The sequence below is a fragment of the Nerophis lumbriciformis genome, linkage group LG26, assembly GCF_033978685.3.
Source record: "Nerophis lumbriciformis linkage group LG26, RoL_Nlum_v2.1, whole genome shotgun sequence".
NCBI lineage: Eukaryota > Metazoa > Chordata > Actinopteri > Syngnathiformes > Syngnathidae > Nerophis > Nerophis lumbriciformis.
This window is the reverse complement of record NC_084573.2, coordinates 6,390,327-6,413,952: the sequence shown is the minus strand read 5'-3', so window position 1 is coordinate 6,413,952 and position 23,626 is coordinate 6,390,327. Positions and strand designations below refer to the sequence as shown.

At 41.8% G+C, this 23,626-nt stretch overlaps 3 protein-coding genes across 4 annotated transcripts in view; 2 read left to right on the top strand and 1 right to left on the bottom strand.

The window, feature by feature from the left end:
* LOC133623983 (uncharacterized) overlaps window positions 1-23,626 on the top strand; it is a 185,528-nt gene that overhangs the window by 110,994 nt on the left and 50,908 nt on the right. The gene's annotated exons all lie outside the window — the stretch shown is intronic.
* Window positions 1-23,626, top strand: part of LOC133623984 (uncharacterized) — a 75,836-nt gene that overhangs the window by 50,392 nt on the left and 1,818 nt on the right. Inside the window, exons 1-2 of one of the 2 annotated variants that reach the window (XM_072916183.1) lie at window positions 19,681-20,090; window positions 22,277-22,495. In XM_072916183.1, the coding sequence (XP_072772284.1) occupies window positions 19,967-20,090; window positions 22,277-22,495 (343 nt within the window). In that variant the 5' untranslated portion in view covers window positions 19,681-19,966. Of the gene's footprint in view, window positions 1-19,680; window positions 20,091-22,276; window positions 22,496-23,626 lie in introns of those variants that run through there. The other variant, XM_072916184.1, reaches the window with a different exon arrangement.
* Window positions 1,170-16,845, bottom strand: LOC133623963 (uncharacterized). The gene is made up of 3 exons (XM_061987508.2): window positions 16,459-16,845; window positions 9,319-9,498; window positions 1,170-3,087 (listed from the first exon to the last, which is right to left on the bottom strand). Exons 1-3 carry the CDS (start codon window positions 16,541-16,543, stop codon window positions 1,436-1,438), a joined length of 1,917 nt encoding a protein of 638 aa, XP_061843492.2. The 5' UTR covers window positions 16,544-16,845; the 3' UTR covers window positions 1,170-1,435.

Sequence of the window (23,626 nt, the reverse complement as noted above, 5' to 3'; positions counted from 1 at the left end):
CAATTTAGAACAGAAATACCATGGTCCGTAAACCAGGCACGGGTAGATTTTGTGCTGTGTGCAGGCGCCAAGTCCTGTTGGAACTTGAAATCTCCATCTCCATAGAGCAGGTCAGCAGCAGGAAGCATGAAGTGCTCTAAAACTTGCTGGTAGACGGCTGCGTTGACCCTGGATCTCAGGAAACAGAGTGGACCGACACCAGCAGATGACATGGCACCCCAAACCATCACTGATGGTGGAAACTTTACACTAGACTTCAGGCAACGTGGATCCTGTGCCTCTCCTGTCTTCCTCCAGACTCTGGGACCTCGATTTCCAAAGGAAATGCAAAATTTGCTTTCGTCAGAAAACATGACTTTGGACCACTCAGCAGCAGTCCAGCTCTTTTTTTCCTTAGCCCAGGTGAGACGCTTTGCGCGCTGTTTCTTGGTCAACAGTGGCTTGACACGAGGTATGCGGCAGTTGAAACCCATGTCTTTCAAGCGTCTCTTGGTGGTGGATCTTGAAGCACTGACTCCAGCAGCTGTCCACTCCTTCTGAATCTCCCCCACATTTTTGAATGGGTTTTTTTTCACAATCTTGACCAGGGCGCGGTGATCCCTATCGCCTGTACACTTTTTCTGACCACAGTTTTTCCTTCCCTTTGCCTCTCCATTAATGTGTTTGGACACAGAGCTCTGAGAACAGCCAGCCTCTTCAGCAATAACCTTTTGTGTCTTTCCCTCCTTGTGCAATGTGTCGATGGTTGCCTTTTGGACAGCTGTCAAATCTGAAGTCTTCCCCATGTTTGTGTAGGCTTCAGAACTGGACTGAGAGACCATTTAAAGCCCTTTGCAGGTGTTTTGAGTTAATCAGCTGATTAGTTTGTGGCACCAGGTGTCTTCAAAATGTAACCCTTACACAATATTCTAATTTTGTGACACACGGAATTTTGGATTTTCATTTGTTGCCACTTCAAATCATCAAAATTAAATGAAATAAACATTTGAATGCATCAGTCTGTGTGCAATGAATAAATATAATGTACAAGTTACACCTTTTGAATGCAATTACTGAAATAAATCAAGTTTTTCAAAATATTCTAATTTACTGGCTTTTACCTGTATATGTATATATATATATATATATATATATATATATATATATATATATATATACACACACACACTTTAAAAATGTGTCTCCACATTCTATAAAAGGCACAGATACCAGTGTTTCCATATACAGGATTGGTACCCAACAGAATTACACCAAGGATTGGTTATCTGTATAATAAGATCATTCTTGGACCCCTGCAGTCTACATATACATTTAAACATCAGTTTAAATGGGCTTTCTGAGCAGGATTCTGAGACAGTCATTATATGTTACATGTGCTGATGTTAGAAAGTCAAAGTTAACAAAGTTTTGACAGTATAATTCAAATCCTGCATCTTCATTTGCTGCTGCTGTTCTCACCAGCACACTTGTGTTTCTTACACTGCTTCTCATAAGAAAATCTTTCATTACACACACTGCAACTAAACACTTTCTCTCCAGTGTGTGTTCTCATGTGGACGGTTAATTTAGATATGTGTATAAAAACTTTACCACATTCTGAGCAGGAAACTGTTCTCTCTCCAGTGTGTCGTTGCATGTGTTCATCCAAATATCGTTTCCGGGCGAAATGTCTACCACATACTGAACAGGAAAAAGGTTTTTCTCCAGTGTGTGTTGTCATGTGTGCTTTTAAATGGCTTTTTTCTACAAAGCTTTTACCACAGATTGAACAGGTATTGAGTTTTTCTCCAGTGTGTATTCTCATGTGTCCTTTCAAAGTGCTGCGTTGTGCAAAACCTTTACCACATACTGAGCAGGAAAAAGGCTTTTCTCCTGTGTGTGTTCGCATGTGTTCTTTTAGAACATAACGGTATCTAAAGGGTTTGTCACAGTGAGAACATTTATAGTGTGTGTTGTCAGTGTGACATGTCTTATCAGCTTTAAGTTTTTCTCCAGTGTGTATTCTCATGTGTCCTTTTAAATGGCTACGTTGTACAAAACTTTTACCACATTCTGAGCAGGAAAAAGGTTTTTCTCCAATGTGTGTTCTCATGTGTTCTTTCAACCCTTCGTTTCGTTGAAAGCTTTTACCACATTTTGAACAGGAAAAAGGTTTTTCTCCAGTGTGTTTTCGCACGTGTGCTACTAGAGCAGAACGGAATCTAAAGGTTTTGTCACAGTGAGAACATTTAAAGCGTGTGTTGTCAGTGTGACATGTCTTATCATCTTTAAGTTTTTCTCCTGTGTGTGTTCTCATGTGTACGTTTAAATAGTTACTATGTACAAAACCTTTACCACAGATTGAACAGGAACAATGTTTTTCTACTGTGTGTGTTCTCATGTGGTCCTTCAACGCATTTTTTTGTGCAAATCCATTACCACAGACTGAGCAGCGAAAATGTTTATCTCCAGTGTGTATTCTCATGTGTGTTTTCAGACGACAATGATAACTAAAGATTTTGGCACAGTAAGAACATGTGAAGTATGTGTTGTCAGTGTGACATGTCTTATCATCTTTAGAGTCTTCATCATCAGTGTCAGGAGAGTGTGACGTTGTGTCCTCACTATCTGATAGTGGAGCTAAGAGCTTGTCTGCTTGTGATCCTCCACAGTGGTCTCCATCAGCTTCTGTTGTCATGTGTTGAGTTGAGCTGCTGCTTGGAGGCTCCGCCTCTCTCTTCTCCTCACTCTCACCTTTGACCTCATCACCTTCACTCTTCACAGGGACACCAATCACTGGGAACTCCTCCAACCATTCAGGATGCTCTCCCTCCTGACTGATGCTGTGTTCCTCCTCTTCTTCACTCTTCACAATCACACCAGTCACTGGCATCTTAGTGACATCAACCTCCTCCAGTCCTTTAAGATCGTCGCTGTGATCCTCTTTTTCCTTGTTATTGTGGTGGGGCTGTGACTCCTCTTCTTCATCTTTGATGTGGGGCGGCTTTGGGTCCTCCTCCTCTTTAATATAGGAGGGCTGTGGCTCCTCCTGCTCTGTCCTGGAGGTCCACTCCTGTTGCTCAGGGAGAATATGTTCTTCACAGACATCTGCAGGACACAAGAAGACAAACACATGCTTTAGAAAAGTCGAGCTTTGCTCAGTCACATGAGATATTGTCCTGCACCGGCGTATGTTCTGATGATGTCCAAGAGGGTCTCATCAGTCACCATGTTGACATTCTACAAACTCCATTTCCATATGAGTTGGGAAATTGCGTTAGATGTAAATATAAACGGAATACAATGATTTGCAAATCATTTTCAACCCATATTCAATTGAAGATGCTACAAAGACAAGATATTTGGTGTTCAAACTCAAAAACTTTATTTTTCTTTTGCAAATAATAATTAACTTAGAATTTCATGGCTGCAACACGTGCCAAAGTAGTTGGGAAAGGGCATGTTCACCACTGTGTTACATGGCCTTTCCTTTTAACAACACTCAGTAAATGTTTGGGAACTGAGGAGACACATTTTTTAAGCTTCTCAGGTGGAATTCTTTCCCATTCTTGCTTGATGTACAGCTTAAGTTGTTCAACAGTCCGGGGGTCTCCGTTGTGCTATTTTAGGCTTCATAATGCGCCACACATTTTCAATGGGAGACAGGTCTGGACTACAGGCAGGCCAGTCTAGTACCCGCACTCTTTTACTATGAAGCCACGTTGATGTAACACGTGGCTTGGCATTGTCTTGCTGAAATAAGCAGGGGCGTCCATGGTAACGTTGCTTGGATGGCAACATATGTTGCTCCAAAACCTGTATGTACCTTTCAGCATTAATGGCGCCTTCACAGATGTGTAAGTTACCCATGTCTGGGGCACTAATACACCCCCATACCATCACACATGCTGGCTTTTACACTTTGCGCCTATAACAATCCGGATGGTTCTTTTCCTCTTTGGTCCGGAGGACACGACGTCCACAGTTTTCAAAAACTATTTCAAATGTGGACTCGTCAGACCACAGAACACTTTGTATCAGTCCATCTTATATGAGCTCAGGCCCAGCAAAGCCAAAGGCGTTTCTGGGTGTTGTTGATAAACGGTTTTCGCCTTGCATAGGAGAGTTTTAACTTGCACTTACAGATGTAGCGACCAACTGTAGTTACTGACAGTGGGTTTCTGAAGTGTTCCTGAGCCCATGTGGTGATATCCTTTACACAATGATGTCGCTTGTTGATGCAGTACAGCCTGAGGGATCGAAGGTCGCGGGCTTAGCTGCTTACGTGCAGTGATTTCTCCAGATTCTCTGAACCCTTTGATGATATTACAGACCGTTGATGGTGAAATCCCTAAATTCCTTGCAATAGCTGGTTGTGAAAGGTTTTTCTTAAACTGTTCAACAATTTGCTCACGCATTTGTTGACAAAGTGGTGACCCTCGCCCCATCCTTGTTTGTGAATGACTGAGCATTTCATGGAATCTACTTTTATACCCAATCATGGCACCCACTTGTTCCCAATTTGCCTGTTCACCTGTGGGATGTTCCAAATAAGTGTTTGATGAGCATTCCTCAACTTTATCAGTATTTATTGCCACCTTTCCCAACTTCTTTGTCACGTGTTGCTGGCATCAAATTCTAAAGTTAATGATTATTTGCAAAAAAAAATATGTTTATCAGTTTGAACATCAAATATGTTGTCTTTGTAGCATATTCAACTGAATATGGGTTGAAAAGGATTTGCAAATCATTGTATTCCGTTTATATTTTCATCTAACACAATTTCCCAACTCATATGGAAACGGGGTTTGTAGATGTTATAATCACACTGTACATACGTGAATTACATAAGCAACATAAGTTATAAAATTAAAATAAACACAGCAGTAAAACTTTGCATACAAACAAGACAAGACAGAAAAAAATTATTTTGAAAAATTAAGTTTTTATCAAGTATCAAGTGGCCTTGTGGTTAGTGTCCGCCCTGAGACTGGATGGTTGTGAGTTCAAACCCCGGCCCAGTCATACCAAGGACTATAAAAATAGGACCCATTGCCTCCCTCCACTCAGCATCACGGGTTGGAATTGGGGGTTAAATCACCAAATGATTCCCGAGCGTGGCCATCGCTGCTGCTCACTGCTCCCATCACCTCCCAGGGGGTGAACATGGGGATGGGTCAAATGCAGAGGATACTTTCACCACACCACAACATAGCCCATAACAGATGTCCATAACACACACCATGTTCAAACATAAGGGTGTCCATATGTGCACTTGGCACCAGGACACCCTAGGCCGCGGTTCCATGATCGACTTTGTAGTTGTGTCATCGGATTAGCGGCCTCATGTTTTGGACACTCAGGTGAAGAGAGGGGCGGAGCTTTCTACCGATCACCACCTGGTGTTGAGTTGGCTGCGATGGTGGGGGAGGATGACGGACAGACCTGGCAGGCCCAAACACATTGTGAGGGTCTGCTGGGAACGCCTAGCAGAGTCTCCTGTCAGAGAGAGTTTCAATTCCCGCCTCCGGAAGAACTTTGAACATGTCACGAGGGAGGTGCTGGATATTGAGTCCGAGTGGACCATGTTCCGTGCCTCTATTGTCGAGGCGGCTGATTGGAGCTGTGGCCGCATGGTAGTTGGTGCCTGTCATGGCGGTAATCCTAGAACCCGCTGGTGGACACCAGCGGTGAGGGATGCCGTCAAGCTGGAGAAAGAGTCCTATCGGGTTATTTTGGCTCATAGGACTCCGGAGGCAGCGGACAGGTACCGTCAGGCCAAGCGGTGTGCAGCTTCAGCGATCGCAAAGGCAAAAACTCGGACAGGGGAGGAGTTCGGGGAAGCCATGGAAAACGACTTCTGGACGGCTTCGAAGCGATTCTGGACCACCATCCGCCGCCTCAGGAAGGGGAAACAGTGCACTATCAACACCGTGTATGGTGAGGTCGGTGTTCTGCTGACGTCGACTGCAGATGTTGTGGATCGGTGGAGGAAATACTTCAAAGACCTCCTTAATCCCACCAACACATCTTCTTATGAGGAAGCAGTTCCTGGAGAATCTGTAGTGGGCCCTCCTATTTCTGGGGCTGAGGTTGTTAAAAAGCTCCTCGGTGGCAAGGCCCAGGGGGTGGATGAGATCCGCCCGGAGTTCCTCAAGGCTTTGGATGCTGTGGGGCTGTCTTTTTGAGACAGCCCTCGCAAAAATGACTAATGATCTATTGCTAACGATGGATTCTGATGCGTCATCTATGTTGCTGCTTCTTGATCTTAGCGCTGCTTTCGATACCGTCGATCATAATATTTTATTAAGAGCGTATCAAAACACGTATTGGTATGTCAGACTTAGCCTTGTCGTGGTTTAACTCTTATCTTACTGACAGGATGCAGTGCGTCTCCCATAATAATGTGACCTCGGACTATGTTAAGGTAACGTGCGGAGTTCCTCAGGGTTCGGTTCTTGGCCCTGCACTCTTTAGTATTTACATGCTGCCGCTAGGCGACATCATACGCAAATACGGTGTTAGCTTTCATTGTTATGCTGATGACACCCAACTCTACATGCCCCTAAAGCTGACCAACACGCCGGATTGTAGTCAGCTGGAGGCGTGTCTTAATGAAATTAAACAATGGATGTCCGCTAACTTCTTGCAACTCAACGCCAAGAAAACGGAAATGCTGATTATCGGTACTGCTAAACACCGACATTTATTTAATAATACCACCTTAACATTTGACAACCAAACAATTACACAAGGCGAATCAGTAAAGAATCTGGGTATTATCTTCCACCCAACTCTCTCGTTTGAATCACACATTAAGAAAGTTACGAAAACGGCCTTCTTTCATCTCCGTAATATCGCTAAAATTCGTTCTATTTTATCCACTAGCGACGCTGAGATCATTATTCATGCGTTCGTTACGTCTCGTCTCGACTACTGTAACGTATTATTTTCGGGTCTCCCTATGTCTAGCATTAAAAGATTACAATTGGTACAAAATGCGGCTGCTAGACTTTTGACAAGAACAAGAAAGTTTGATCATATTACGCCTATACTGGCTCACCTGCACTGGCTTCCTGTGCACTTAAGATGTGACTTTAAGGTTTTACTACTTACGTATAAAATACTACACGGTCTAGCTCCGTCCTATCTTGTCGATTGTATTGTACCATATGTCCTGGCAAGAAATCTGCCTTCAAAGAACTCCGGCTTATTAGTGATTCCCAGAGCCCAAAAAAGTCTGCGGGCTATAGAGCGTTTTCTATTCGGGCTCCAGTACTATGGAATGCCCTCCCGGTAACAGTTAGAGATGCTACCTCAGTAGAAGCATTTAAGTCCCATCTTAAAACTCATTTGTATACTCTAGCCTTTAAATAGACCCCCCTTTTAGACCAGTTGATCTGCCGTTTCTTTTCTTTTCTCCTCTGCTCCCCTCTTCCTTGTGGAGGGGGGGGGGGGGCGCACAGGTCCGGTGGCCATGGATGAAGTGCTGGCTGTCCAGAGTCGGGACCCGGGGTGGACCGCTCGCCTGTGCATCGGCTGGGAACATCTCTGCGCTGCTGACCCGTCTCCGCTCGGGATGGTGTCCTGCTGGCCCCACTATGGACTGGACTCTCACTATTATGTTGGATCCACTATGGACTGGACTCTTACTATTATGTTGGATCCACTATGGACTGGACTCTCACAATATTATGTCAGACCCACTCGACATCCATTGCATTCGGTCTCCCCTAGAGGGGAGGGGTTACCCACATATGCGGTCCTCTCCAAGGTTTCTCATAGTCATTCACATCGACGTCCCACTGGGGTGAGTTTTTCCTTGCCCTTATGTGGGCTTTGTACCGAGCATGTCGTTGTGGCTTGTGCAGCCCTTTGAGACACTTGTGATTTAGGGCTATATAAATAAACATTGATTGATTGATTGGCTGTCTTGGTTGACAAGACTGCAACATCGCGTGGACATCGAGGGCGGTACCTCTGGATTGGCAGACCGGGGTGGTGGTTCCTCTCTTTAAGAAGGGGAACCGGAGGGTGTGTTCCAACTATCGTGGGATCACACTCCTCAGCCTTCCCGGTAAGGTCTATTCAGGTGTACTGGAGAGGAGGCTACGCCGGATAGTCGAACCTCGGATTCAGGAGGAACAGTGTGGTTTTCGTCCTGGTCGTGGAACTGTGGACCAGCTCTATACTCTCGGCAGGGTCCTTGAGGGTGCATTGGAGTTTGCCCAAACAGTCTACATGTGCTTTGTGGACTTGGAGAAGGCATTCGACCGTGTAAGTCCTGAGGGGAGTGCTCAGAGAGTATGGGGTATCAGACTGTCTGATTGTGGCGGTCCGCTCCCTGTATGATCAGTGTCAGAGCTTGGTCCGCATTGCCGGCAGTAAGTCGGACCCGTTTCCAGTGAGGGTTGGATTCCGCCAAGACTGCCCTTTGTCACCGATTCTGTTCATAACTTTTATGGACAGAATTTCTAGGCGCAGTCAAGGCGCTGAGGGGATCCGGTTTGGTGGCTGCAGGATTAGGTCTCTGCTTTTTGCAGATGATGTGGTCCTGATGGCTTCATCTGGCCAGGATCTTCAGCTCTCACTGGATCGGTTCGCAGCGGAGTGTGAAGCGACTGGGATGAGAATCAGCACCTCCAAGTCCGAGTCCATGGTTCTCGCCCGGAACAGAGAGCACATTACTCCTGTTTTAGCCTCACTCCACTGGCTGCCTGTGTCTTTTAGAGTCCATTTTAAAATTATCTTACTCGTTTTTAAATCCTTACGTGGTCTTGCCCCACCTTACCTCTCTGAGCTGCTCCACCTCTATGCTCCCACCCAGTCCCTCAGGTCAGCTGATCAGCTGATTCTGGAGGTACCCAAACCAAAGCGCAAGCTCAGAGGGGACAGGGTCTTCTCTGTTGTGGGCCCCAAACTCTGGAACTATCTCCCTCTCCATGTGGGACTGGCCCCTTCTTTAGCTACTTTTAAGACCCTTTTTAAAACCCATTTTTATTCACTGGCTTTCAACCCAGCATGAGACTTTAAACTGTTTTTAACTTTTAAAACTGTTTTTATCTAACAAATTGTTTTTAGGATAATTTGTATTTGCTTTTTCAATGTGTATTTTACTTCTGTTTTAAATGTTATTTTTTAGTCTGTCCTTTGCCTGTATTTCTTTATGGTATACAGCCCTTTGTTCTTCAACTGTGGTTGTTTTTAAAAGGCTTTATAAATAAAGTTGGTATGGTATGGTATGGTATACAGTATATCCACTTTTAGTCATAACTGTGGTACCTGGATGAACATGTGTCACAAACATTGTATTAGATGATATGTGGATGTTGTGCTTACTTGGACTGTGATGAAGCTGTGAGGACTCAGGTGGTTTGTCTTCATGGTCTTCAGTCTTCACAGAGACAACAGTCAGTGGAAACTTGGTGAGATCAGCCTCCTCCTGCCCTAGAAGACACTCTCCTGCTTGAGTGATCAACACTTCCTCCTCTTCCTCTTTAATGTGGGGTGGCTGCCAGTCTGTTGGGTAAATAAGTAGATAAGATTAAGCGGCAATTAAAGTAATTCTTAACTGACACAGTAAACACAATGGGTGTTTTCCTTTGTGTTGTGTCAACAGTGTGTAACTAAACATCCAATAAAAACATGGGAAAGAGTTTATTTTGTCCCGGCCATAAGCCATTTTAAGGACGAGCCAGCATTGATCAAAACATTCCTAAAGACCAAATTAGAACTTTATAAACCACTGGTGTAAAGTGAGTACCGTATTTTCCGCACCATAAGGCGCCCTGGGTTATAAGCCGCGCCTTCAATGAACGGCATATTTCAAAACTTTGTCCACCTATAAGACGCCCCGTGTTATAAGCCGCATCTAACTGCGCTAAAGGAATGTCAAAAAAACAGTCAGATAGGTCAGTCAAACTTTAATAATATATTAAAAACCAGCGTGATGTGGGCGCGCACGGAGTCGTATATCAACATGGACGGAGCTGCGTGAAAAAAGCCACCCGGCCTCTTCGCGTAAACTTACCTTAACCACTCGCTCATCTTTTCTTCATCCATTCCTTCGGGTTAGCTTTTATGATGACGCCGGCTGGAAAGGTATCTTTTGGCAAGGTCTTCCTTTTGAATATCACCATGGGTGGAAGTTTCTGGCCATTAGCATGGCAAGCTAGAACCACAGTGAAGGATGACTTCTCATTCCCTGTGGTGCGAATATTCACCGTACGTGCTCCCGTTGTATCCACAGTGCGGTTCACAGGAATATCAAAAGTCAGTGGAACCCTGTCGCTTAGTAGGAGCCATTTTGTGGTCTTTACAGATGTAAACACACAAAGGAAATGAAACGTACGGTAATATCCGCGCCCTTCTTCTTCTTCTACGCGGGCGGGTGGTTGCTTACAATAGAAGAAGAAGCGCTTCCTGTTCTATGGGGGCGGGTGCTTACCTTGGCGGTTGCTTGCGTAGAAGAAGAAGCACTTCCTCTTCTACGGGGAAAAAAGATGGCGGCTGTTTACCGTAGTTGCGAGACCGAAACTTTATGAAAATGAATCTTAATATTAATCCATATATAAAGCGCACCGGGTTATAAGGCACACTGTCAGCTTTTGAGAAAATTTGTGGTTTTTAGGTGCGCCTTATAGTGCGGAAAATACGGTAACCATTTTTTTCTGTCTACTTGTCAACCTACTACCATACTTGCCAACCCTCCCGGATTTTCCGGGAGACTCACGAAATTCAGCGCCTCTCCCGAAAACCTCCCAGGACCAATTTTCTCCCGAAATTCAGGCGGAGCTGGAGGCCACGCCCCCTCCAGCATGATGCGGACCTGAGTGAGGACAGCCTGTATTCACGTCCGCTTTCCCACAATATAAACAGAGTGCCTGCCCAATCACGTTATAACTGTAGAATGATCGAGGGCGAGTTATTGGTTTCTTATGTGGGTTTATTGTTAGGCAGTTTCATTAACGTCCTCCCAGCGCGGTAACAACACACAACAACAGCAGTCACGTTTTTGTCTGCCGTAAAGCAGTTCGTCTGCTGTAAACAGCAATGTTGTGACACACTTAAACAGGACAATACTGCCATCTACTGTACATGCATATGTGACAATAACATCTACGGCTTTTAGAGAGTACAGTGCACAACTGCCCGCACAACAAGGAGACGAAGCACAAGAACGAGGAAGATACAGCCGTGGCGACGCCGACGACGAGTAAGATGAAGAAATACGCTTGTAAGTTCCAAGCCGCAGCTGCGATTGGACCTGGATAGCCTCCGGGAAGAAGTAGTGGATTACCAAGTGCTTGGCAGTGAAGATATTCCTCAGGAAGCAAAGATTGACCGTTTTTGGGCCATGCTAGGGAGAGATGGAAGATTCCAGACTCTAGTGCATTTGATGAAAGCACTTTTGTGCGTGCCACACAGCAATGCATCATCAGAGAGGGTGTTCAGCATGCTTAGAAAAATAGGGACAGAGAATAGAACAAGGATGAACAATTCAACCCTTAACTCAACAATGAGTAGATGAATGTTATGTGTGTGTATATGAGTAAATAAATGAACACTGAAATTCAAGTATTTATTTTATTTATATATACATATAATAAAATAAATATATATATATATATATATATATATATATATATATATATATATATATATATATATATAGCTAGAATTCACTGAAAGTCAAGTACTTCTTATATATGTGTGTGTATATATATATATATATATATATATATATGAAATACTTGACTTGGTGAATTCTAGCTGTAAATATACTCCTCCCCTCTTAACCACGTTTGGTTACACATTTTGTGTAAACATGTTGATACACATTTTTACAAACGGAGCGGAATATCATTTTTTCACAGTCATCCTCCAGATCAGTCATGAGCGAAGGTCGCACCCCCACCGCCACCTACTCATGCTCATTACAAAGAAAGGGATCTTTCTTTACTTTCTCCTACACATTGTTGTAGACATCAACCTCTCGTAAATATTGTGTGTCTGAAACTGTCTTGTTTTTATGAAAAATATCAAACAAAGCTGTGCATCAGGGTTTCTACTTAATGTACCGTATTTTCCGCACTATTAGCCGCACCTAAAAACCACAAATTTACTCAAAAGCTGACAGTGCGGCTTATAACCCGGTGCGCTTTATATATGGATTAATATTAAGATTCATTTTCATAAAGTTTAGGTCTCGCAACTACGGTAAACAGCCGCCAATTTTTTTTCCCCGTAGAAGAGGAAGCGCTTCTTCTTCTACGGTAAGCAACCGCCAAGGTAAGCACCCGCCCCCATAGAAGAGGAAGCGCTTCTTCTTCTACTGTAAGCAACCACCCGCCCCCGTAGAAGAAGAAGAGCGCGGATATTACGTTTCATTTCATTTGTGTGTTTACATCTGTAAAGACCACAAAATGGCTCCTATTAAGAGACACGCGTACAACGCAGAATTCAAACTCAAGGCAATAAGTCACGCAGTAGAACACGGAAATAGAGCAGCAGCAAGAGAATTGAAGCAACAAGATGACCTGCGCCACTAAGACAGGGAGACAGCGCCGGACGACATACGCCAACATCTGCCAGTGGATTGTAAATGCCTGGGCGGATATATCGGTCTCAACTGTGGTCCGAACTTTCCGGAAGGCAGGATTCACGGAACTGCTGGACAACAATAGCAACATTGACTCTGATGACTTCGACGAGACGGAGCCGGCCATTTTGGATCCCGTATTCGCCCAACTTTTTAATTCGGACACCGAAGGAGAAGAATTCGAGGGATTTATGAATGAAGAATAACTTCAGAAAGTGAGCGTTATGTTTATTTTGTGTGTTGTGACATTGCTATTGCTCTGCACTATTTTGAATTTTACTATGTTTGTGATTGCACATTTGCACATTACCGTACATTTTGGGAGTGAACAGAGTTGTTAGAACGCTGGTTTTTAATATATTATTAAAGTTTGACAGACCTATCTGACTGTTTTTTTGACATTCCCTTTAGCGCACTTAGATGCGGCTTATAACCCAGGGCGGCTTATGGTGCGGAAAATACGGTAACTGAATGTGGCGCACCGCCACGGCAAAATCATAGCCGCCACAGCTTGAAAAAAACGTATTTTTTTACGTGTAAACAAATTTAAGAAATAATATGTATTGTAGCCTCCAGAAGAAGTCACACAAACACTGACACTATTTTTAACTTTTATTGCCAATCTTACGCTAACAAACAGCACAATTTGAACGGGTTTTACCTCCAATGCAAACACTTTTCCCTCCATGCTTCCCCAGACAAAATTACAAAGTCAAATCAAAACCACACGTACATAAAACATTACCACCGGCAGGTCGTTATAGTATGAATATATGCAGCCTGTTATGTTTGCCTTGTTGGCGAGTATTGCACCAAAAAGTCCGCCTTCGCAAAAAGACTCAGATCACCGAAAACAGCGCTGCCAAAACAAGACAAATGCCATTCTCTGGAGCGTTGTCAGCATGTCTGTGATGTAACTTTAATGTATCCCAGATATCCCTGCGGACAGAGATCTACAAAATAGGCAAATATTAGGAGGACAGTGGCGACTTTTAAGAAGCGAAAGTCCAACTAGAGCAGTTGTTTCACACAACTCTTATGCTAGGCCGTTGCTATAGTTATTATCTATTGTGCTCAAGTTGTACTTTTCTATCTGTGCAAAGGCACACAACTTGTTATCTTCCACTGCAAGTGGAAGATTACAAGATGCAAGGACAGACTTCAAGTACCTCAACGAAGACAAGACGACAGCACGCAGACAAAGCAGAGACCAGGCGAAATCCCAAGGCCCCCCAGCACATTCCGTTCTGAATAATCACCTATTGTGCGTGCTGAGCTGCTCGCATGATATGTGTGACCACTCCCTTTAGAGGCAGCCTCAGTGATGTTAACTAGGGAACTCCTGAATAAATAGAGGGTCGGGGGTAGCGGGGTGTATATTCTAGCGTCCCGGAAGAGTTAGTGCTGCAAGGGGGTTCTGGGTATTTGTTCTGTTGTGTTTATGTTGTGTTACGGTGCGGATGTTCTCCCAAAATCCATCCATCCATCCATTTTCTACCACTTGTCCCTTTCGGGGTTGCGGGGGGTGTTGGAGCCTATCTCAGCTGCACTCGGGCAGAAGGCGGGGTACACCATGGACAAGTCGCCACCTCATCACAGGGCCAACACAGATAGACAGACAACATTAACACTCACATTCACACACTAGGGACCATTTAGTGTTGCCAATCAACTTATCCCCAGGTGCATGTCTTTGGAGGTGGGAGGAAGCCAGAGTACCCGGAAAGAACCCAGGCAGTCACGGGGAGGATATGCAAACTCTACACAGAAAGATCCCGAGCCCGGGATTGAACTCAAGACTACTCAGGACCTTCGTATTGTGAGGCAGATGCACTAATCCCTCTTCCACCGTGCTACCCTTCTCCCAAAATGTGTTTGTCATTCTTGTTTGGTGTGGGTTCACAGTGTGGCGCATATTTGTAACAGTGTTAAAGTTGTTTATACGGCCACCCTCAGTGTGACCTGTATGGCTGTTGACCAAGTATGCTTTGCATTCACTTGTGTGTGTGAAAAGCCGTAGATATTATGTGGTTGGGCCGGCACGCAAAGGCAGTGCCTTTAAGGTTTATTGGCGCTCTGTACTTCTCCCTACGTCCGTGTACACAGCGGCGTATTAAATAGTCATACATTTTACTTTTGGAAACCGATACCGATCATTTCCGATATTACATTTTAAAGCATTTATCGGCCGATAATATCGGAAGTCCGATATTATCTGACATATCTAATAGAATTCTCCAGAGAAAGACTTAAAAAGTTGCAAGAATATCTTTGAATTTAAAAAGAGTTACAAAAAAAGACAACTGGAATTATATCAAACTGATTTTTGATTTTGATTGGCCGTGTCATTGTGAAAATGCTTAAAGGCCTACTGAAACCCACTACTACCAATCACGCAGTCTGATAGTTTATATATCAATGATGAAATCTTAACATTGCAACACATGCCAATACGGCCGGGTTAGCTTACTAAAGTGCAATTTTAAATTTTGCGCGAAATATCCTGCTGAAAACGTCTCGGTATGATGACGTCAGCGTGTGACGTCACGGATTGTAGAGGACATTTTGGGACAGCATGGTGGTCAGCTATTAAGTCGTCTGTTTTCATCGCAAAATTCCACAGTATTCTGGACATCTGTGTTGGTGAATCTTTTGCAATTTGTTCAATGAACAATGGAGACAGCAAAGAAGAAAGCTGTAGGTGGGAAGCAGTGTATTGCGGCCGGCTGCAGCTACACAAACACAGCCGGTGTTTCATTGTTTACATTCCCGGAAGATGACAGTCAAGCTTTACCATTGGCCTGTGGAGAACTGGGACAACAGAGACTCTTACCAGGAGGACTTTGAGTTGGATGCACAGACGCGGTACCGTGAGTACGCATGCAGCTGCGGCTTCCAAACATTTGATCGCTTGCCCGTACGTGTGTGTTGCTATGTGCATGTCATGTACGTAACTTTGGGGAAATATATGTGCTGTATGAACTTTGGGGAGGTGAACGGTACTTTAGGCTGTGGGATTGAGTGTGTTGTGCAGGTGTTTGAGTTGTATTGGCGGGTTAAATGGACGGGAGGGGGGAGGTGTTTGTTATGCGGGATTAATTTGTGGCATTTTAAATATAAGCCTGGTTGTGTTGTGGCTAATAGAGTATGTATATGTCTTGTGTTTATTTACTGTTTTAGTCATTCCCAGCTGAATATCAGGTCCCACCCGCCTCTCACAGCATCTTCCCTATCTGAATCGCTCCCACTGCCCTCTAGTCCTTCACTCTCACTTTCCTCATCCACGAATCTTTCATCCTCGCTCAAATTAATGGGGAAATCGTCGCTTTCTCGGTCCGAATCGCTCTCGCTGCTGGTGGCCATGATTGTAAACAATGTGCAGATGTGAGGAGCTCCACAACCTGTGACGTCACGCTACTCGTCTGCTACTTCCGGTACAGGCAAGGCTTTTTTATCAGCGACCAAAAGTATCGTCGATGTTCTCTACTAAATCCTTTCAGCAAAAATATGGCAATATTGCAAAATGATCAAGTATGACACATAGAATGGACCTGCTATCCCCGTTTAAATAAGAAAATCACATTTCAGTAGGCCTTTAAACGAAAATTAAAAAGTATGTTGGAGTTCGGGTGTTGGTGGAAGGAACAGTTATAAAGTCATCTAAAATAATTTGTGTTAAAAAAGGGGACAGATAAATATAAGAATAGTATTCTTCCATCTGCTCCTTTCTGATCATGAAAATGTATAAGAAACAACAAACAATGAAAGTGCGTATGTATGCATTTTCATGAAAGGAATACGAAGAAATGATGAAGTTCATATGTGAGTCAAGGCAGGTGGCCAAATACTTTTGGACGAGGTAGTGTAAGTAAACAAACCTGTTCGTTGTGACAAAACTTCATATTCTTCGAAAACAGCGTCCAGTAGTTCCTCCTCGTACTCTGCTAACGTTCTCTCGCACATTTCCACACAATCACAACACTTTACACTCACACTTGATCTCTGCTTAGCGATGTGTTTTCATCACTTCCGCCTCTCTTTGTTGGCAGCTAACACGCTAAGCTAACTAGCAAGCTAAGCTAAGCTAACACGAGGAGCGTCAAAGTGCGCTCAGACTAATTTATCCGACACAAACAAAAATTAACGAAGTTTACACTAAACAGCATATATGTGTACATGTACGTACGGATTAAGAACAAAGTGAAAGTACTATCATAACCACAACAAGTCTTCTCCGTCGAACGCCATCTTGCAGTTTCCTGGTCTTTTCCGTTCACGCGCAGTGCTGTCAAATCTCGCGAGAGAAACAGGCAACTTTTTTTTTTATCATTGTTGTTGTTACTCTTGGGTTCATACCGCCACCCACTCTACTTTACTATATGGTGTCGGCCATAGGACAGAATATGGGAAATCCTGTCAAAAATCTGTGGAGCGGATTAATACACGCAGATGTAATACGCTCGTGTTCCTATTCGTGGGGTCTTGCTGTTTTTCTCGCGAGAGAAAAACATTCATTCATTCATTTCATTTCATTTTTTTTATTTATCTCCTTTATTGATGTGCATCTTTGATCGATGGACAATTAAAGCTCAGAAACTAAACACTCATTTGCACACCAATGCCTGAGAAGGAGCAGGATGAAGAAAAATCTTATATTTTCTTGCCCCCTTCAACATAATACATAATCTCATTCAATGGATATCATCAGGGGCGCCGAAAAGGGGGGGTAAAGGAGACGGATTCTAGGGGCCCATGATGGAGGGGGGCACAGAGAGGCCCCTAATGATGATGAAATTATAATACAGAAAAAATAATGACACTGTGTTGGGGGCCCTGTAAAGATTATTTTCATGGGGCCCAAAATACCTAGCGGCGCCCCTGGATATCATACAAACCAAACAAATATATCCAAATATAATGAAAACAAACAAAAAAACAGAACAAGTGCAAAAACCAGCCAAAAAAACAAGTGAATTTATAAATATTAAGCAAAATGTAAACACTTATGACTGTCCATGTGATCTTATTGTTCTGTCTTTATATATTTTTTTCAATTAGAATATATTTTTACAGTCTTTTATCTAATTGTAAGGAGAATTCCATAGTTTAACCCCCAGCACTAATATACACATTTGTTTTAAAGTTGTCCTTGAATACTGATGTTTGAAATGACCTTTTCTTCTACGCTCTTCATTCTCAGAAGTGATGGCAAGCATTTTTTTTGTAAATTTGCTGGTAATGTTTTACTTTTAGCCCACACTTGCCAACCCTCCCGAATTTTCCGAGAGACTCCCGAAATTCAGCGCCTCTCCCGAAAACCTCCCGGGACAAATATTCTCCCGAAAATCTCCCGATTTTCAGCCTGAGCTGTAGGCCACGCCCCCTCCAGCTCCATGCGGACCTGAGTGAGGACAGCCTTTTTTCACTACGGGAGGACAACAGGGTGACAAGAACTAAATCATCCAGACTAGAGATAAATTTAAATATTATTATGTTTATCTTACCTAAAAAAAAAAAAGATATTTAACATCCATCCATCCATTTTCTACCGCTTATTCCCTTTGGGGTCGCAGGAGCCTATCTCAGCTACAATCGGGCGGAAGGCGGGGTACACCCTGGACAAGTCGCCACCTCATCGCAGGGCCAACACAGATAGACAGACAACATTCACACTCACATCCACACACTAGGGCCAATTTTTAGTGTTGCCAATCAACTTATCCCCAGGTGCATGTCTTTGGAGGTGGGAGGAAGCCGGAGTACCCGGAGGGAACCCACGCAGTCACGGGGAGAACATGCAAACTCCACACAGAAAGATCCCGAGCCCAGGATTGAACCCAAGACTACTCAGGACCTTCGTATTGTGAGGCAGATGCACTAACCCCTCTGCCACCGTGAAGATATTTAACAATTAAAAAAAAAAAAAAAAATACTAAATACATTTTTACTATATTTTGCTAAAAACATCAAAATTAATTGTATTTTTATTTTTATTTTTTCTGACTCCTTATTACATCCAGCCATAGAATTTTACATTAAAGTAAACATATTTGAAATAATTAATTTTAAATTATCATAATAATTCATTTAAAATGACCATATTTAATTATTAAAATAATTGCTTGTTCATCAACAACTTTAGCATTTTATTCATTACATTTTGAAGCTCTCAGAAGCCAAGTTATGTTATATTCCTTAATATTTATTTATGCAAGTTTGAAGTATCAATTATCCAAACACAGTTTTGTTTGCATATTTTCAGGATGTATATATATATATATATATATATATATATTTATATATATATATATATATATATATATATATATATATATATATATATATATATATATATATATATATATATATATATATATATATATATATATATGTATGAAATAATTGACTTGGTGAATTCTAGCTGTCAATATACTCCTCCCCTCTTAACCACACAGTTTGTATGTGTAAAGTTAAAGTTAAGTTAAAGTACCAATGATTGTCACACACACACTAGGTGTGGTGAAATTTGTCCTCTGCATTTGACCCATCCCCTTGATCACCTCCTGGGAGGTGAGGGGAGCAGTGGGCAGCAGCGGCACCGCACCCGGGAATCCTTTTTGGTGATTTAACCCCCGATTCCAACCCTTGATGCTGAGTGCCAAGCAGGGAAGAATGCTGGTATGAGCTTTTAAACATAACCCGTTAACTGCTGCCAATCAAATGGTGAATAAGATACTCTTTAGGGTTCATATGTTTGTAAATCTGACTGTGATGAAGTCAGTGCCTCACCAGCCATCAACCTCACCACCGCACGTCACTGACATATATATATATATATATATATATATATATATATATATATATATATATATATATATATATATATATATATATATATATATATATATAATTATTATTATTATTATTAATTTTTTTTTTGCATTCTATTTTAGTTACTTTATTGAGTTTACAACCCCCTGGCGCTGGTTTTTACTGTTTTTGTACTTATTTTGATGATTATTTCTCAATTGTTTGTAAATGTTGCAATTTATAAATAAAGGTTTATAAAATTTAAAAAAAAAAAAAAAAAAGAAGAAGAAGAAAAAGCAAGATGGCGTTTGATGGAGAAGACGCGAGGTTGTTTATAATAGTTTTGTGTTCTTAATTGGTGCGTACATGTACTAATATATGTTGTTTTACAGAGAAAACATCGTTATTTGTTTGTGTTGGATACATTAGTCCGAGCACACTTTGACGCTTTCCGTGCTAGCTTAGCCTGCTAGTTAGCTTAGCGTGTTAGCTGCTAACAAAGAGAGGCGGAAGTGATGAAAACACATCGCTAAGCAGAGATCAAGTGTGAGTGTAAAGTGTTGTGATTGTGTGAAAATGTGCGAAAGAACGATAGCAGAGTACGAGGAGGAACTTTGTCCAACAAAAGAGGAGAAGGAGCGACAACATCAACTACTGGACGCTGTTTTCAAGAAACATCAAGTTGTGTTACACACAACAGGTTTGTTTACTTCTTACTCTCACATCTTTACTAACGTCATATTTATTAATTATCACTATTCTTAAATATTTTGTCTATAGGAAGGCGAGTTGTCTTGTGAGGATGATGCACTGCTACCAAGTAAAACATAAACAGGAGTGTTGCTTTCAAATATCTACTAAGTACATCAATAGTAAGAATGTTGTGTTCAAGTGTTTACCAAGTAAAATAATAGTGTTGCATTCAAATGTCTACTAAGTACATTAAAAGTAAGAATGTTGTGTTCAAATGTTTACCAAGTAAAACATAAACGAGAGTGTTGCGTTCAAATGTCTACTAAGTAGATCAATAGTAAGAATGTTGTGTTCAAGTGTTTACCATGTAAAATAATAGTGGGAGTGTTGCGTTCAAATGTCTATTAAGTACATCAATAGTAAGAATGTTGTGTTCAAGTGTTTACCATGTAAAATAATAGTAGGAGTGTTGCGTTCAAATGTCTATTAAGTACATCAATAGTAAGGATGGTGTGTTCAAGTGTTTACCAAGTAAAATAATAGTGTTACATTCAAATGTCTACTAAGTACATTAAAAGTAAGAATGTTGTGTTCAAGTTTTTACCAAGTAAAACATTAACGAGATTGTTGCGTTCAAATGTCTATTAAGTACATCAATAGTAAAAATGTTGCGTTCACGTGTTTACCAAGTAAAACATAAACGAGAGATGTGATGTTCATGCACGGTTCATTTTTTGCACCAGTAAAAAAAACATGGTAACACTTTAGTATGGGGAACATATTCACCATTAATTAGTTGCTTATTAACATGCAAATTAGTATCATATTGGCTCTTAACTAGTCATTATTAAGTACTTATTAATGCCTTATTCGGCACGGCCTTATTATAACCCTAACCCTCTAACCCTGACCCTAACAAACAACTCTAAATTAAGTCTTTATTACTTAGAATATGTTCCCCATACTAAAGTGTTACCAAAAACATATAACTTTGTCTTGAATTTAAAAAAAAATAACATTTTATTTTTCACTAAAGAAGGGTTGGGCGAATGCGCATATGAAACTGGTGGGGTTCAGTACCTCCAACAAGGTTAAGAACCACTGCTCTAGATCAACATTAGGTCTATGTGTCAATATAAAGTTGTTAAAGATTTAAGTTGTATGCTCTTTTTGTCAAAGAAAACCCTGTCTTTTTTATGGAAAAAACACAAAATATGCAATATTTTCACCCAAAAACATTTTTAAGTGGAATATTTTAGATTGTTTAATAATTGGAGCCTTAAAAATGTCAATAACTCATAACATTGATTTTTGGAGCAATGACACTTAAAAAAAAAAAAAAAAAAAAAAAAAAAAAAAAGGCCCACTAAAATTATTGGGGATCCATAAGGGTCCTGCTCAGTAAAGTTTTACAAAATAAATCATACTTTTTTTTTTCTTTTAACACAATAGTTTCGAGATCAACTTCAGATTTATCCGTCAATTATAAGTATTGTTGTTTATGTTTTTTGTTTGTTCATTTTAGGCCCTTCTTTTAAAAAAACAAACAAAAAAAACGTTGTTTTTCTAAATGGCAAACACAAAATATGCAACATTTTCCCCCAAAAATATATCAAATGTAACGCGCCACAGTCAATCAATCATCAATCAATCAATGTTTGCTTATATAGCCCTAAATCACGAGTGTCTCAAAGGGCTGCATAAGTCACAACGACATCCTCAGCTCAGATCCCACATCAGGGCAAGGAAAAACTCAACCCAATGGAATGACAATGAGAAACCTTGGAGGGGACCGCAGATGTACTAGGTCGCGTTGCGCCGGCGGACGCAGGTGGTCTTAAACGGTGGCTTGTTGTGTGTGGACACGGAAAAGGTTAGGTGGGATTTACCCTGGATAACCTTATCTGGTTTAGTGTAGAAGGGGCCTAAGAATGCCTCAATCAATGCTGGCTCGTCCTTATGAAAACTTTTCAAATTGCCCACCCCGCCCTCCTCAAATGTCCAAGCCTGATTTTTTTTACTCACTGTATTGCTTTTGAAGTAATTTTAGTGGCTGGGACAAACGGAAGTATTTCCCGGTTGTTAAGCTACACACTTTTAACACAACACACAAAAGAACACAAATAATGTCATTGTGTTGACAGTGTCAGTCAAAACGATTTCTATTTTCTCTTAATCTTATTTACCCAACAGACGCCCAACAGCGCCCCCACATTAAAGAGGAAGAGGAAGAGCCACAGCCCCCACATACTAAAGAGGAAGAGGAGGAAGTGTGGATCACTCAGGAGGAAGAGTGTCTTCTAGGGCAGGAGGAGGCTGATCTCACCAAGTTTCGACTGACTGTTGTCTCTGTGAAGACTGAAGACCATGAAGACAAACCACCTGAGTCCTCACAGCTTCATCACAGTCCAAGTAAGCACATATCATTTTATTCTCAGGGCATTCAGTCCATCACAACTGGACTGTTCACTTTGTCTTAGAAGATGTTTGGCCTCTCATCCAAGCAGGCTTCATCAGTTCATGCTCATAGACTTCATACTTACATCTAATAGTTTCATTTTTAGGTCGTAGGATATGGTAAATTCTTTCAAAATCTTGTAAAAAAAATCTTATATACCTACTTGAAAGGTCTGGAAAAATTATATTAACAATATTTTTGTTATGTATAGTCAAAGGGAAGGAGGCGACACCAGGGCAGAACTGCGGTTTAGAAGGTTTATTTAAAGGCCAACTGAAACCCTCCACTACCGACCACGCAGTCTGATAGTTTATATATCAATGATGAAATCTTAACATTGCAACACATGCCAATACATATAGTTTACTAAAGTGCAATTTTAAACTTCGCGCGAAGTATCCAGCTGAAAACATCTCGGTATGATGACGTCAGCCCGTGACGTCGCGGGTTGTAGAGGACATTTTGGGACAGCATGGCGGCCAGCTATTAAGTTGTCTGTTTTCATCGCAAAATTCCACAGTATTCTGGACATCTGTGTTGGTGAATCTTTTGCAATTTGTTCAATGAACAATGGAGACAGCAAAGAAGAAAGCTGTAGGTGGGAAGCGGTGTATTGCGGCCGACTTCAGCAAGAACAAACACGGCCGGTGTTTCATTGTTTACATTCCCGGAAGATGACAGTCAAGCTTTACCATTGGCCTGTGGAGAACTGGGACAACAGAGACTCTTACCAGGATGACTTTGAGTTGGATACGCAGACACGGTACCGTGAGTACGCTTCCAAACATTTGATCGCTTGCCCGTACGTGCGTGCCGCTATGTGCATGTCACGTACGTAACTTTGGGGACTTTGGGGAAATATATGTGCTGTATGAACTTTGGGGAGGTGAACAGTACTTTGGGCTGTGGGATTGAGTGTGTTGTGCAGGTGTTTGAGTTGTATTGGCGGGTTATATGGACGGGAGGGGGGAGGTGTTTGTTATGCGGGATTAATTTGTGGCATATTAAATATAAGCCTGGTTGTGTTGTGGCTAATAGAGTATTTATATGTCTTGTGTTTATTTACTGTTTTAGTCATTCCCAGC

Bases quoted from the DNA above. Each gene is read 5' to 3' on its own strand.
- LOC133623963 (XM_061987508.2), bottom strand. From the start codon at position 16,543: ATGTGCGAGAGAACGTTAGCAGAGTACGAGGAGGAACTACTGGACGCT. The intron at 9,499-16,458 runs GTTTGTTTACTT...TTTACCCAACAG, and splicing joins AGTTTTGTCACAACGAACAG to ACTGGCAGCCACCCCACATT. The intron at 3,088-9,318 runs GTAAGCACAACA...TGTGTCCTGCAG, and splicing joins ACAGCTTCATCACAGTCCAA to ATGTCTGTGAAGAACATATT.